General features: G+C 46.0%; 1 protein-coding gene across 1 annotated transcript in view; it reads left to right on the plus strand.

The window, feature by feature from the left end:
• Positions 1-17,256, plus strand: part of LOC126990198 (EGF-like repeat and discoidin I-like domain-containing protein 3) — a gene marked incomplete at its 3' end in the record, with an annotated part of 34,748 nt that overhangs the window by 5,776 nt on the left and 11,716 nt on the right. The window contains exon 2 of the mRNA XM_050848748.1: positions 16,759-16,970. Coding sequence (XP_050704705.1) covers positions 16,759-16,970 — 212 coding nt within the window. The remainder of the gene's footprint in view (positions 1-16,758; positions 16,971-17,256) is intronic.

Consider the following 17,256-nt stretch of genomic DNA (forward strand, 5'->3'; position numbering starts at 1 on the left):
GATATCGTCTGAAAACTTATGATATCTTTCAATAATCTAGTTTTGGCCTCGTATTCTACTTGTAGGCATAGCAGTGACCTAAAACATACTCGATATTGTAGTCCAGATATTTCTCAAGAAACAGATCTTTGATTATCTGCCAAACAGAAAACATTTTATGATCAATTTTACGGTATGCTCCGTAATCCAGAGTACAGAGTATTTTCCGTAGCAAATAACGGATAAAATACTGTAAAAAAAAAAAATTACAGTGAGTAAACTTCTCTTTCGGCCACTCCTCTCCAATCTTTTTAGGGGCAGTAAGTAGCGGGCTTTTTTTATTATTGTTTTTTTTTAAGCCCTTGATCTGTCTCCTTTGCTGTAAAAAAAAAATAATAAATAAAATCGTCCCCCACATTGTTAGGGCGTGCGTGTTGTTACTGAAAATATATCGAACACGCTCGTCTTGGTAGAACATAAAAGGAAAAAAAAATCCCTATACACCTCGAGCACCCACACCCTAAAAAAATAATCAGTCTCAGCTCAACATTTTATCCGCTGGTGGATCGGCTGCAGTGAAGTGTTCTGATCATGTCCACTTCTAATTTTGTTTTTCTTGCCATCAAGTTGCTGACCTAAGGAGGGGCTTCTTAACCTCTTGTGAAACCCAACACTAATGTTCAGCCTTTGTTCACCCTCTCATCAAGGCTCAATAAATTTTACTGAGAGGCTTAAATGTTCAGTAAACCGGCTGACTTGCTCTCTCCAGTTCTGCTCAAGCTTATAAATTTCCATCAAAATTTAGAAGAATGTTTCCTTTGAATTTACGAAGTGTTGGCTCCTCTTAGTGCTTGGCCTTGCAGCAAAGATTTTTTACACATTTCCATGCCTATTCATTGTTCATAACATATATCCAGTTTTTTTTATATTTCCTGTCACATCTTTTCTGTACAGAGCAGTCTGGAATACGAAGGCTCTTTTGTTCAAAAATTTCACCGCCACCAAAGAAATGTCTTGATATTTTCACATTGCTTCGTTCTCCTCCGGGTGTCAGGAGGTCGTGTATTATTGATCGATAGATTAGTTTGAATTTTCAGCCATCTATTGAGTTACTGATTGATTTATTGATTGAGTGTGTGTGTGTGTGTGTGTGTGTGTGTGTGTGTGTGTGTGTGTGTGTGTGTGTGTGTGTGTGTGTGTGTGTGTGTGTGCGCGCGTGTGTGTGTGTGTGTGTGTGTGTGTGTGCGTGTGTGTGGATGCATGCTTTGTTCGTGTTCTCTTCGTGTTTAGTGTGTGTTCCTGTGTATTAGGCAGCATCGTAGCGTTTCTTTATGTAATCTTTTAGTAACCTGTAAGTGTACGGGGAAGGGCTGATGAGGGGCCGCGACGCGTGGCACTGCAATTACTCGTCATGGGGAAGGTTACCAGCGATGATGTAAGGACGTGACTGGCATTGACGGACGCGGCGGGTGGGGGTGCATGCCGGGGTGGTGATGGGGAGGGTGGGGGAGGTGTTCCAGTCGTTTTCCCTCGCAATGATTTGGCTGCAGGAGGGTGATGGGCACTTACGGTCATATTTGATGTGAGTAATATGAGCTGTGGTATGGTAGTTTTCACGTAGTTACGAGCAGAGGGATAGTGTGTAAGGGAAGTGTTAGTGGTTCTGCGATTGGTAAAGGACTACATGAGGAATCGTGTGAGACTAGAGATTTATGGCGTTGGAATGAGTGGCGATAACTCTTTAAGGTCCTCAGCATTTGGGAAGAAGAGTGTAGAGATGCCGTTTGATCTCGGGCCGGGGTGGGGGAGTGGTGGGGGGGATGGGTCTTTGGATCATGGAGTGAGGTACAGAGTAAGAGTGGCAGTGTTTGCTGGGTTTTATAGCATTGGAAGGAATGTACTGGACGGTAAAGGTCATAAAATTCGTTCTTCGTTCAGCGACTCCCAGAATCGTCAGGCACCAGAATTTTCAAGGAGTTTCGGTGATCGTAATCTTGATTTAGTGGAAAGGCCGCAGCATTGACGGTGTGGCGAACATGGATCTTTGCTAAAGCTTTGTTTGTGTAGCTGTTGTGTAAGATTTAAAACACACACACACACACACACACACACACACACACACACACACACACACACACACACACACACACACACACACACACACACCGCCATTCCTAGTTTTTCCTCTTGACATCTTTGATTATCTTTTGAACATGTCGAAGTCGAAATATGAAGTAAAATATTCTACAAAAACATAGTTGAGGAACGTATTCATTTACTAAATAGATATACTAAAGTTTACAATATCATTATAAGGAGTGATAGCAGTACTTGCAATAATAATAATAATAATAATAATAATAATAATAATAATAATAATAATAATAATAATAATAATAATAATAATAATAAAAGTAATAATAGTAACAATAATAATAATCATAATAATAGTAATAAGATAGTAATTACAGTGCACTTACAAGAAAATCAATAGAAACAGTATTCCTTTACCTGTACAAATGATAAATGTTAACCTTCATATAAGACATTAATAGCGTTTCCTAAAATAATTTCGTTTTGTAGTACCCCACGGTCCCAGAACAGCTGGTGACCTTGAGGCGGTGAGCAACACAGAGGTGAAGTGGAAAGTCATGTTGCCGCCGACGGTCAGGTTGAGGCGTAAGGCGGCAGCACCGGAGCCACTCCCCGCCGAGGGTACGCGCGTCGAGTCACTGGCCGAGGGAACATAAATTTGGGCCGTAGTACTAAACGTTTCGTCACTTAAGTTTACATATTTGACGAGGCTTTCGTAGGAGTTTTGGGCATTTCCAGGAGTAGTTTTATGGCCCTGTTGGTAGTTTGACCCTTCTTCTGTACCGTGAACCTAAAGAAACACTCATTAGAACCCGACTGACTCCCTCTTTGACCTTTAGAAATAGCCGAGGTGAGAGCCGAAAGTGTCTTATAATGCCGACCAAAGACTCAAGATTTAGCGAATCATTTTATTCACTGACACGCTAATATATGCTGGTCCAAAACTATCACACTCTTTAGATACTTTTTTTCAAGGATCTGAGTAATATTTGATTGTACTGTTGCACGCCTGTCTCTATCAGCCAAATAACTAACCAACCAAAGTGTGAGCGTTGAAGAATAAGTAAACGGTACGAAGATAGAGGTGGTGGTGGAACGTCCGGGAGAATACTTCGTGTGTGTGTGTGTGTGTGTGTGTGTGTGTGTGTGTTAGTGAGTGAGTGAGCTACAGCATACGACGCTAAGCTCTTATTCTTCCTGACATTTGAATAGTGGCTCAGAGAAAATCACTAAAGAATCTTGACGTACTACTTTTTCTCATTAGCCTCTCCTTTGGGTAGGGACTGCAGGCCACTGGCCAGATGTAGTACCTGCACGCCTCTCGCCACCAACACCCCGGGCAAGAGTGGACCTCCACCGGTCTTCGCGGCACCTCAACGGACGCCTCACAAATCATCTGCTTTATGATTGATGACGGTAGTGGTTGTTAGGCCTATGGGAACGACTCAGGGAGAAACGGGTTATTAAGCTTCGGTGCCCTGCTTAAGGTTCCTCCTCAATGAGCTGCTTTCCCCCCTCCCCCCCCCCACCCCCCTACTCTCACACATAGGCTGGTATTACAAGACACTGCCTTCTCACATCAGCTATATCTAAAGATCAAAGGGAGGATCAGTCTGGTTCTAATGAGTGTTTTTTTATGCTCAGGGTACAGAGGAAGGACGAAACTACCACCAGGTTCATAAAACTACCCCTGGAAATGGCCACAACTCCTACGAAAGCCTAGTCAAATATGTGTTCTTGGACGGGGAAATGTCTTATAATACGACCCTTACAGTGGTGCCGCAAACAGGTGCTGTGCCGGAAAATGTAAAAGAGAAGCGCATCTCCCCAGAATGCAGGCCACAGCACCAGACTTACCCTCGACCGTTAAGGGCTATTAGGTAAAAGAAGCAGTGGCGCAGAGAGGTCATTCGTCCGGGTGTCTCCTAAAAGTCAGTCGTGATTGGGCTGGGTGGGGCTCCTCCCTCGTAAAGTTGCACTCTTACCAGTATGTTTACAGCGCCCATAAAGAAAGGGTTTGTCATTGTCGGTATTTTTTTTGTTACGATGCGAGTCAGACTTTTCCTTCGTAACGGTGCTGAAGAAAAGGAACATCACTACATCCTAATCTTTTCTTTTTTGTTTGTTTGTTTGTTTACAGCACAGGAAGCAACTCAAGGGCAACAAAAAGAAAGTGTGAAAAAAGCCTCAGTTTTCAGGAGGGACTTTTATTCCCTAACAATTTTTTTACAGCTAAGGAGACAGTTCAAGGGCGTAAAAAAAAGCCCGCTACTTACTGCTTCTGAATAGGTCAAAGGAGTGTCCAAAAAGAACCAACAGAAAAATGTACACAAACAAGCGAACATGACCACACATCTTTCACGGCCCGGAGGCGAAAGGCGAGATGCGAGACAGGACGTACAGCCACCAGCAAAAGCTCTGTCAGATAATGAACCCAACTCTAAAAGGTTGAAAGACTCGTTGATCAGATAGCTGAGTGGAACCGAAAGTCGAGGAATGCCAGGAGTCAGGTGCTTTTGGGCTTTATCGAGATCGGCGTTGTGAATGTGTGTTTGGGGACCTTGATTTATAGAGCTGTATCATTGTACTTGGAGAGAGAGAGAGAGAGAGAGAGAGAGAGAGAGAGAGAGAGAGAGAGAGAGAGAGAGAGAGAGAGAGAGAGAGAGAGAGAGAGAGAGAGAGAGAGATTGTAATGAGATGCTGTGACCTTGTAATCTACTAGTACAGTGCGCGCCATTGGATATTTGGGTATGAAGTTAACGACTCCCCTGAACTCGGGGGTCGTTACTTACGGATTATTACGATCAAACATGTGTTAAGATCTCTGTAATAAAGGAGCGGCTTCTCGGCTATCGCTGGCGGCATCAGTTACGAATATGACAGTGAAAGCTCACAAATAATCCTTTCTCTCTCGTAAATATCAATACAACATTTATAACTGTAAATCACATATGAAAGAGGGACTACGGAGCTGTATTTTGTTTATTGTGCTTCTAATGGAAGGTTTGATTTTGTTGATAAATCTAACGCACACACTCAACAATCTTATACACATACGATGCAATAATATGATACTCAGAATACCTTACTACGAATGATGCAAACCTTGGCCCTGTCATGTTATAGTAATAGGTCCATCATCATAGTGACAGTAATAAGACATATATTGATAATCTTCGAAATATTTGCATTACCAAAGAGAACATGCCCAGCCCCCCTTTACCCTCCCATTCACAAGCAAACCCCCAGTGCTCGTCCTGTTCCCCTCGGGCCGACGATCCCCTTCAACCCCTATATCGGCCTTGTAACAATGAGCTGATGATTGCCTATAGAAAAAGAAAAAAAAGACTTCCTCTACAGTCTACACCAACTACCAGAAGTCAACGGGAACTCTGTGTCTGGTGCTTCAGTTCATGGATCGGTGAGTCCCAAGGTTCATTAATTGGCAGGTCAGGCGACGGAGCTTTTTTGGCGTCTGCACACATTGATTACGAAGTCCGATGCTGTCTATGTGTACCCTACACTTCATCACCCAGTTGTCCTCGGCGTTGGGTTTCGCGGCGCCCTTGGGCTATGAACGTTTCTTTATGGTCGCGGCACGACTTGGAAGACTGACCCAACTAGTTTATCGTGTTTCTGTTGGCCAACTGTTCCATTCTTGTACATTCATAATTTTTCTTATCTGTGAAGTATCACCAACAGTTGATTACTTATACGATAAGTTATCGAACTGCAATGTTGGGGTGACTGAGATTCAGGAAAGTCTGATTAGTGGTAGTTTATTTATTTGTTTTGTACCGAATGGACTGTGGGTGTACTTCAGACTCAGGAAGTGTGAGGGACGTCATCGTCTGTTTGTTTGTGGTGTGAGTTCGGAAGGGAGTGTGGCGTGGCCCTTCAGTCACACACTGAGTATTGCGACAGAAAAAAAATGGACCCCCAAAAATTCTCATGGATGTTACAAAAGACAAAAATGTAATGCCCCTAACAAACGAGATTATTCACTTCATGCATTGATAATTTCAGAGTTGAAAATTCCATACTCCGTCACATATATATATAGCCTGTGTAAATGAAGTAATCTGAGGGCTCCACTTCTCCAAAGCCAGGAAAGTCTTCTGTAAGATCTGATTCGGTGCATGGGATTACTTGTTGGTTGATGTTTGTCGTGTGCAGGAAGCGAGACTGAGATGGTTTGGTCATGTCAGGAGGAGAGAGGAAGGGAGTTGTGAAAGGCAGATAATCGACATGGAAGTGGGTGGCAGAAGGAAGAGAGGAAGACCCAGGACGAGATGGAAGGACTGTATTGTGGCGGAACTTGGACCTTGAAGTGGCGGAGGACAGGGTTTGATGGAGGGGACTCATCAAAAACAGCGACCCCGTATAGAAACGGGATAATAATGCTGCGGAAGAAGAAGTTTGTCGTGTGCCCCATGACTGACAGCCCTAGTAGCCCCAGCAACCTCACGACCCTTAAAAGTAGACGTTGAGCGGTATGCGAGGGAAAGGTGATGGGCGATTAGGTTCAGTTGACGATTTCACACTTCGTACCCGTAAGTGTAGTGTTTCTCTTGTGTTTCGTCCCTTATATCGTGCTTGGTGCCGGTGAAGGGCCTAGGTGACAGAGTGAATGGAGGAAGGAAGAATAATTACCAAAACTGAGTAATACATGGTGGGGGGTTGTCGGCCAATGCAGAGAGCACAAAACAACATCAATATGAACATGAGACGTATACAATGTGCAATGGGGGCACACCAAAAAATACCCAGACAAGTAAATGCCCTAAATGATAAGGACTGCCATGATTCTCTTTGAAACGATTTATCAAACTCCTATCACGGTGCCCTTAAGCCAGTGAAGGCGTGGCTGCTCACACTCATTGAATTGCAAATGGATGAAATCAATTGGTTGCCATCGTTCACGTTACCCGTATGGAGCCCGGCGCCCCTAGGTCTTTATGGATATACAGCTCGCTCGGCATGAGAGGTACTTGTAACCTAACTGAATGGTATAATCACGAGCATTGAAGTTGAAAGCTTTTGAAACTCGTTCTTACAGTTACTTAAGGAACCAAGGACACCACCTCCTGGTATACCTCGCTATTAGTGTTCGTAGTAAAGTGGCAGTCAGGGTCGTTAACTCATGTAGATTAAGGGCTGTTGCTCTTTTTGATTGTCCAAATACCACCAGACCATCGCAGTTCATGTTTCGTCGATAATGAACGGTTTCCTTTATGCAAGTTGCTTAATTTGCGTTGATTTGACATTCCACGCTGTTTGGCTTCCTCAATTATCATGCTTGAGTCTTGGGGTGGCATTTTATTCTGCTTTATTAACTGCAAGTACAAATTTCTGTTCCGATAAGTCGTTGCGTATTCAGAGTACAGGTTCCTGGGCCGAACTCTGCGTCGTGTTCACTTTGCTTTTCCTAATCGTCTGCATCGCCTATTGTTGGCTTTCTAATCATTCTGTTTTTGATTTATGTTTCGACTTAGTATCTTGTGCAAGCATTCACTGTTTTTCGAGAGCCGTCCCACAGGCATTAACTCACAGGCTAACTTTTTCTTTCCAAATCAGAATCCAAGAAAATTTAAGATCCAGTGAAGCGAATCAGAAGTAATCCTTTTTTTTTTTTTTCTCAGGTGATTTTTTTTTTCTCTCTGAGTTGTGATGTGCTTGTGGTAGATTTATTTTCATGGATATTACATAGCTGAGAGAAAGGCGGAAAAGTTTTTTAAGTGCCTAAATATATGTGTGTGTGTGTGTGTGTGTGTGTGTGTGTGTGTGTGTGTGTGTGTGTGTGTGTGTGTTTTACGTCGCGGCCTATTGCGCCGGTAGGTTTCTTCCCGGTGGATCCTGATGGTCGGTCCAAGGCCTCTTTCCGGTGGGTCCTGATGGTCGGCCCAACCCGTTCTGGCGCTGGCGAGTGTTTATAGTGGCGCCATCTTTCACTGGCTCATGCTGCCCCCCCGGAGCTCATCTTTGATCCTAGAATCTAGAGTCCGGGTTGATAGGTGGTCTTCTGGACAGCATGTGGGTAGTTTTAAGCCACTCGGCGGCGGCTGAAAAGTCCCAGCTTGGTGGCACCGATCGGGGATTGAACTCGCGTCCTCCTGAACGCGGGGCCGTCTCGCTATCCGCTCAGCCACCGCCTCCCCGTGTGTGTGTGTGTGTGTGTGTGTGTGTGTGTGTGTGTGTGTGTGTGTGTGTGTGTGTGTGTGTGTGTGGTGCAGAGGAGGTGCTGGCTGAGTGGTCATTACACGCGGCTGACTTTCACGGCCGTCGAGTGGCCGAAAATCTTTACCTACCATTCATCAATATTGACCAGGACGGGGAACCTTAGCCACGTCAAACACGTGAAAAACTAAGGTAAGAAAGCCATAAGAAGCACAATATAGGAAAAAAATACATCCTCTTTAGTACAGAATGAAGTCAGGCAAAAGAACTACCTAATAAAGTCCACATGGCACAAGTTATGGCTCTTTATGGAAATCTGCGCCCTACTTCCTGCAGCCGTGTAGCCTTACTCTTAACTTGAATGGCTGCCATCCCATGATCATTGCTTTATTAACTCTGTTTCATGTTGGACGCGTTGTGTAGTTCTTTCAGCTCTGGCATGCAAATGTTCCTTCGGCAATATACTGGCCGGCTAGGTTTTTGTGCGTTAGTGGCTTGGTTTTCAATAAAGCATCTCAGACAGACCACGAACATCCATTCAGCGAGTAATCTGCTCGACAGATTTGCTCTATAAATGATTGCCTGCATATACCTGTTGAGGTGCAGTGTAGTAGCTTGGCCGTCACAAAGGAACAGCGCAACAAAGGTAATGGCCGGCAACGTGCACTTATTGTCACTGACACGGGAGGATAATTCACGAGCCTCGCGTCTCAAGGTCGTCGGGTCCTGGGTAGGCGCCTGATGCCTCGCCGGGGACTTGTCAGCTTCACTTCTAGCGTAGTAATAATTTCTTCTATTGTTTGTCTAAGATGAAGAATGTCTTATTGTCTGCTTGTCCCGTAAATCGCAGCTGGAAGATGAAAATTCATTTAAACATTGCCCGGGTAAGGTGTCGGGCCGTCAGACAGGCAAGGATATGCACAGGGAGGGCTGGTCATCGGCTTGTCGGGCAGTAGTGATGACAAACGTTATGAACATGACAGTGAAATCAAAGGTGGCGGCGGCTGCACACAGGAGGAGGAGGAGGAGAAGGAGGAGGAGAAAACTTGTCGGTGCAAGTAACAATTAACAAATGCTGATAAGTCTGCCTGCATGTGAGTTCAGAACGACAGACACATTATAAAGATATGGCAAGGGGCACTGAGCGTGTGTTGGGGAGGGGGGGTGGCGTGTAGGAGGGGTGCCTGGGTAGAAAACAGAACACCTTTGAATTACCTCAAGTGACTTTTGCCTTACAATTGTTTTTTCACCACTTTACTCACCAAGCTCATTTCTATGTTTTGCTCCGGTTTCGTCAGACATTGGCACGCGGCGGCGTTTAGACCTGGTGCAGCAGCAAGAAACGCCGCGTTGTACTTACAGACAGACGCTTATAGTCATTAAAATTTGCTTGGCTGCGGCGTAGATGATTGGAGGGAGTGTGTCGGACTGCAGGGCGAGGTATCGTGATTGGTATTATAAGACACCTTCGCTTCCTTTGGTTCACGGCACAGAAGAAGGGTCAAACTAACACCAGGGTCATAAAACTCCTAGAAAAGAAGTCGACGGGATGCGCTGGGCGGCTCAAGACTCTTATGACCGCTTGTAGAGACGGAACTGTGGAACGACGGTTTGAGAAAAAGTTCACCGAGGACTCTCAGAAAGGTATAAATGATAGTATTCTTAAGCAGTGATAGAAAGACTTGTTTTATGTAGATTCAAATAACGGATATGATAAAAAAAAGTACAAAAACAATGAAAAAAAAAGATCATTTGGCATGAAACTTTATGAGAACTAATGATAGTGTTCTTAAGCAGTGTGAGAAAGACTTGTTCTATGTAGCATCAAATAACGGATATGATAAAAAAGTACATAAAAAGGAAAACAAAATGAATCCTATGGCATGGAACTTTTTGAGAACTAATGATAGTGTTCTTAAGCAGTGTGAGAATGACTTGTTCTATGTAGCATCAAATAACGGATATGATAAAAAAAAGTACAAAGAAAGGAAAAGAAAATCCTTTGGCATGTAACTCTGGGAGAACTAATGATAGTGTTCTTAAGCAGTGTGAGAATGACTTGTTCTATGTAGCATCAAATAACGGATATGATAAAAAAAAGTACAAAGAAAGGAAAAAAATAATCCTTTGTCATGGAACTTTTTGAGAACTAATGATAATATTATTAAGCAGTGTGAGAAAGACTTGTTCTATGTAGCATCAAATAACGGATATGATAAAAAAAGTACATAAAAAGGAAAACAAAATGAATCCTTTGGCATGGAACTCTGGGAGAACTAATGATATAGTATTCTTAAGTAGTGTGGGAAAGACTTGTTTTATGTAATATCAAATAATTAATATAAAAAGGTAAAAAAAAAAAAAAAATGAGTCCCTTGGCAATCCAACAAATATAAATTGTTTCGACGGTTATAGTTTTCTTCATGTATAATTTGGGGAGCGGCGAATAGCGGGCTTTTTTTTTTTTGCACTTTTTGTTGCCCTTGAGCCGCTTTCTTTGACGTAAAAAAATAATTTGGCGTCAAAGCCCTTCGCTAAAAAAATGATAAACTTTGCTATGACGTTTTCTCACATGCATAACTAGTTTGGCCGCATTAGTCAACCCGCTGCCGCTTTATGTAGCCGTCGCGTTAGGCAATCCTCCAAAACCAGCCCCAGTCAAGCTTGAACTCATTCCCGACCAAAATCAAGACGCAGATATGGCCTGACACACACAAATAGGTAGGCGTTGAGGAAGATGTTAGGCAGACAGACAGACAGAAAGACAGGCAGGCGAGAAGCACAGTTTGGCAGGTGCTTTCACACACACACACACACACACACACACACACACACACACACACACACACACACACACACACACACACACACACACACACACACACTAATTGAAAGTTAGAGAGAGAGAGAGAGAGAGAGAGAGAGAGAGAGAGAGAGAGAGAGAGAGAGAGAGAGAGAGAGAGAGAGAGAGAGAGAGAGAGAGAGAGAGAGAGAGAGAGAGAGAGAGAGAGAGAGAGAGAGAGAGAGAGAGAGAGAGAGAGCAGCAAGCGCTTACGCCGACGACTTCACCTTCTCCAGAACATACAAGAGGGAGGAAGCCCAGGACGTGATAGAGTCCGTCAACAGACAGTTGGCAGACATAATGGCCTGGGGAAAGAGGTGGCAAGTCAGGTTTGCCCCTGACAAAACCCAGGCCATGGTAATATCACGTTCTCGGGAGGACGCGAGGCAACTCAACGGCAGACTGAGATTCGGGAACGACACCATCCCTCTGCAGGCCAGCGTCGACATCCTGGGCGTGGAGGTGGACTCCCAGCTGCGGTTTGACCGTCACCTTGAAAGGGTGGCGCACAAAGCCTCCCAGAAGGTGAAACTCCTGCGCCGCATGAAGAACCTCCTCGATGCTGAGGGCCTGAACACCCTCTATAAGGCACAAATCCGTCCAGTGATGGAGTATGCACCGCTCACCTGGATGGCCAGCGCCCGCTGCCACCTCAACCTGCTAGACAAGGTGCAGAGGAGGGCTGAACGCCTCATCAACGGCACCCAGCACCACCGACCGAGCCAGTGGGAGACACAGCGACAACAACAACAACAACACCCACACGAGGGACGGGCAAGACCAGCCACGAACCAGCTGAAGAGCCTGGAGCACCGTCGCCGCGTCGCTGCCCTGACGGTGCTACACAAGGCACAGGTAGGCCTAGTGCCCCACCTGACGGACCTGAGGGCTACCTGGAGGAGGTCTGAGCGCAGCACGAGAACGGTGCTGAGCAACGCCTCCCTCCTGGAAGTGCCAATGGCTCGCTCCAGCACCCACCAACGTGCCTTCTCTCTCGCAGCGATGGTGTGGTGGAACAACCTCACTGCTGATGTGGATGTGACACAACTGTCCACTCAGCAGATGAAGGTTGCGTCCCACAGGTGGCTACTCCTACACCCACCGTAAACATGTATATAATTGTATAATATAACCGGCAGAAGCTTTTAAATAGCTCCCCAACGGTCGGGGGAACTTTAGCATAGAAAAATAATACTGCCATGTACTAATGTACTGAACTTGTTTAAATAAAAAAATGAAGAGAGAGAGAGAGAGAGAGAGAGAGAGAGAGAGAGAGAGAGAGAGAGAGAGAGAGAGAGAGAGAGAGAGAGAGAGAGAGAGAGAGAGAGAGAGAGAGAGAGAGAGAATATCCTCCCGTCCCCTTTGAAACACCCTTCAACACGTGGAGGGGGTGAAGGGGGCAGCGTCGGCGCCTTCGTATCAGTGAGATCAAGATAAAAAGCCGACCGTCGCTGTTCTCTGGTGGCCGGCGCGCCCCGAGGAGAGGCGGACAAATAGGGGACAGAAAGGAATGGAGAAGACTATTCCTGAGGCGGATTTAGGGTAGGCGGTGGCCGATCTGGTAGCGTGCTGGGCCTACATTCACCGCGTGATGGACGACGCGGGTTCGAATCCCCACGCTACCACCTCGGATTTTTCAGTCACCGCCGAGTGGCTTAAAACTACCCACATGCTGTCCTGAAGACCACCCATCAACCCGGACTCTAGAGGAAGCCGTCCAAGCGAATCAAGAACGAGTTCCGGGGGGCAGCATGAGCCAATACAAGATGGTGCCACTATAAACACTCGCCTGCGCCAGAACGGGCTGGGCCGACCATCAAGCCCCACCGGGAAGAAGCCTACCGGCGCAATAGGCTGCAAAAGTAAAAAAAAAAAAATAAACACCAGGCCGCCGCGCGTCGATGGACCTGATACCGCGGGAGATGGTCTGCGGGCGGGCGATCCAGGACCCATATTCTCAAACCTTTCGCCGCCCAATTACACATATTTCACAAGGCTTTCGCAGGCGTTTCGGGCATTTTCAGGGGTAGTTTAATGGCCCTGGTGGTTGTTTAACTCTTCTTCTGTACCAATAATGTGAAAAAACCCGCATGAAAGCCCGATTAATCTCCATTTTGACCTTTGAAAATAGTTGATGTGCGAGGCAGAAGCGTCTGAGTATACCGTCCCGGATGACACGGGTGGGGCGGACACGGCCAGGCAAGCTAACGTCGCCCTCATCTCGTGTTTGCTCGCCAGTCTGTGCGATGTGCCGTCGAACTCCGTAAAGGAAAATAAGGACGTTAAACGAAAAGAGAAGGAAAGAAGAAAAAGTAAGAAAAAATAAGGATTCATTACAAAATGCCAAACACTATGAAACACTACATTTCTCTGAGCATCAAACTGTGGGACGCTCTTTTGCTAAATTCAGCTTCAGAGGTCATCCTAGTCCGCTGCCCCTATACAGGCTATGGAGCCGGTTCAGCGGATTAGATTCATACACGCTTCGCACCTGTCGGCGATGTCAGGCTCGCGCTCCCAGTGTGACTGTTTGGGCTTCCCGTTGACTCTGACACACACGGGATTCCTTTACATTGCAGGAATTGTCACGAGGGGGAAAGGAAGTCGTTTCAGAATGCACTGTCCTACTCCCTTAAGGCTATGCTCTCTAAAAACGCTTAAGCAAGAACAATAACTTGTAACATATATATTTCTGTTGCAACTTGGGGGCAGACAATGAAAGCGACGGACAATGAGGAAAGAAACATTGGTCGTTGTCCGTCTGTTTACCTGTCTGTTTTTTTCTTACCAAAATACCTAAAAACCTGATGAATATATTTACCAGTTCCACATGGGTGGACATCCCAAACATTTACACAGCTCCCTCCACACACACATGACGGCCGTGCTGCGTGCGCCAAGTGCCGGAGGCGGTGACAGTGAAACGTGTAAGAAAGTATTAAGGGTTATGAATATTTTCCAGTTATCACTCCTCCGTTTTTCGCACTCCTAGAAAAAAAAAACGTTAATCAGAAATAGAAAAAAAGAGTCTGGATAGAAACTGTAAAACTTAATCTGTTGTTTGCTCAGAACGTAAAGGAAAATTGAGCTGCTTCTCCGTCACAGATTTACGTAGAAAGTTAATTAGTACGTACCACGCACACAAACACACTCACACACACAATAAAACTTCCTTTCTGTGTGTGTGTGTGTGTGTGTGTGTGTGTGTGTGTGTGTGTGTGTGTGTGTGTGTGCTTTCCTCATCACATCTGATAATGAAGACGTTGAGGATTGTTTCGACACAGCCACTCAGCGCGGCCGGTCGGCTTAGAGAGAAAGGCGGCGACTCTCTCCTCACTCTTCATAAATAAAAGCGGATCAGCAAAGTAGCTTCTCCCGCGACGCCACCGATGAACAACTCTGTGGGGGGTCCTACCTGCCCGCCGCGCCCCGCCAAGCTCCCACCTCACCCCCCCCCCGCCCCCGCCCCCCCCCCACCCCGCTCCATCCGTCCCATCGCGGTGGTCAGAAGGGCAAAGGGACTGAAAGGAGTGTTATGTAAACCTTTCCCATTTTTTTCATAAAGACAGGTGTGCTAGGATAATGTGTGCCGGAAAAAAGGTCTGTCAAAGATAAATCCGTGGAACTCAGTATTCAAGTATTATTCATTGGTGAAAGTTGTTAGTGACAGACTGGTAGGCATCTGGGCATACAGACAGACGAGCAACGGACAGATACACACAACTAGAGACAAAGACACACACACACACACACACACACACACACACACACACACACACACACACACACACACACACACACACACACACACACACACCCTCAAAGTTATCCGAAACACACTTTTATCTGAATACATGATAGTGTTTGCCTCGCCAAAAAGAAAAGAAATGCGGCTGATCTTTCTGAAATTACAGGCAGGTGTCTTATTTACGGTCGTCGTCGAGAAGGGCCTCTGCGTGTGCGTGACGGCAGGAGGCGCCACGGGGGGGCAAGATTATTGGGGAATGTACAGATGTGACCTTTTTTGTGCAGTGACGGTTTATTTTTGTCACATTTGGTTAATTTTCCCTCGTTCATCACTTCATTACTTTTTGCTCGAAGTTGGAGTTTTCAAGCCTTTGCTCTGCCTGGCCTTTCCCGAGACAGTCTTGTGTTTTCGGCTCCTGTATGGAGGAAATTTCTCTTGGTGGCTGCAATGGTGTTGTCATGCAGATAATCACACATACACGCTCTAACGCGCGCGCACACATGCACGCACACACACACACACACACACACACACACACACACACACACACACACACACACACACATACACGCACTCTCTCTCTCTCTCTCTCTCTCTCTCTCTCTCTCTCCCCCCCGGTTGACCAGGCGTTTCAAATTAAGTATTTATGGAGAAACTACTCACTGCCCGTAACTCTTGGACGCTTCTTCACACACAGCCTTCTCCAAGGTATGCGATAAATACATTACTGCGAGAAATGTTTTCACCGTAACTCGTGTGGCTTTCCTTCATTCCTTGATTGCGGGGGAAAGTTCAGGAAAGTATAGAATTATGTAACCATCACCGTCACAGCTCGCCGCCCTTTCCTCTCCCCGCTGAAAGCTTGAGAAATGTGTGGTCGCCTCATCCCAAACGCCAAATAAAATAACGCCAACTTTTAGAAGCCCTCCTTTAGTAGGCACCAGACGTAAAGAATTCGACGGAAGTGTCGACTGGATTCGGCAGTCAGTAAGGAATTCTATGGATTATTTATATTTTTTCTTTCCGGTGAAGAGGTATGGATTAAGTCGGGAGGTTGCAACTCCCGGGGATCTGCTTAATAAAATCAACCTTTCATTGAGGGAAGTCGACCTCGGTAGGTAGATAAGGTTAAGCTGACAGTAAGGTTGTGGCTTAATGTCAGACTTCTCGGTGTGCCGCGGATTATAGGCGAGATAAGTGGAGGAATCACCCACGGCCGCCTCCTGCCTCCTTGCTCGTCGAATGATCAAGGGGCTGGAACCTCTAAGGCGATGGCAGATGTATTGTTAGACTTAGAAAAGAGTCAGAGTTAAGTGCGAACCTTGTGTAACCTGTTAGTGAGAGGGGAAAGGAGTCTGAAGGAAGGAAGGACGAATTGATAAAACTAAAGAGTGGAATTTGAATGGAATAAACTTACATGACTCAGCACTGGAAACTTCATTGGTTAAATATGATGAAGTTTTCGTAAGTGCTGGTGAGACCCAGTTAATTACTGCTTGGTGGAATTTCACGGTCGGGAGGTGAGGTTGGCTCGCCCTACAAGTAACGCTGAAATAATGAGTTTCTTTGAAGTCGGCCGCACACCGGAGCAGTTTGTTCACGAACTGCATAATAATATGTAAACTTTTCCCCAGTAAAAATGATGAGTTACCTTTTGTGTTGTAATATTAACTTAAACGCACATGGGTGGTGTGCATCCCCCTAAGCATTCTTCTCTGTTTTCCCGGTATTTTATCTCTATAGACCTACTTGGTACTTTGGGAGACCACTAATAAATAAACACTTATAAGCATCTAACAGATAATTCTTTCCGTTGCAGGAGCCAAGATGGCGGCGAGCCCTTGCCGTGGTGCAGGGCGTGGCGTCCAAGGGGTACTGGCTGCTCCTGCTGCTTCTGTTGCTGCTGCTGCCACCACAGGCCGCCGCCGCCGGGCCCCCGCGGAGAGCCAGGTGAGTCTCCGCCCGTCACGCCAGAGGAGGTGCCGGCCGTGGAAGTCTTGGGGCAGGAGGAGTATAGTTACAATACCAGCAGCGTCCAGGGCGACTCTCCGCTCCTGCCTGACGACGCCGACGATTTCCTTCCGCCCATCATATCAACGGAGGCGCCCTTGGAGAACCCGAGTCCGCCAGGTGAGGTGCGGCTGCCTGGCCCGCCCGCTGCTGCCTGCTGTCTCGCCGCACGGCCTCCACTAACACCTGACTCGGGCGGCGCTGGGGATGCGGGTGGTGGTTGTATTAATGGTTGTTGTTGTTGTTGTTGTTGGTGGTGGTGGTGGTGTAGGTGGTACTATATAGTGCTGGTAATGGTATTGTTGCTGGTACTAATATTGGTAATGATATTCCTGTTGATATCAGTGGTGTTGATGGTGGTAAGATTAATATTGTCATTGGTATTGGAATTTAATGGTTTATGGAG

The sequence above is a fragment of the Eriocheir sinensis genome, unplaced genomic scaffold (assembly GCF_024679095.1).
Source record: "Eriocheir sinensis breed Jianghai 21 unplaced genomic scaffold, ASM2467909v1 Scaffold1488, whole genome shotgun sequence".
Lineage (NCBI taxonomy): Eukaryota > Metazoa > Arthropoda > Malacostraca > Decapoda > Varunidae > Eriocheir > Eriocheir sinensis.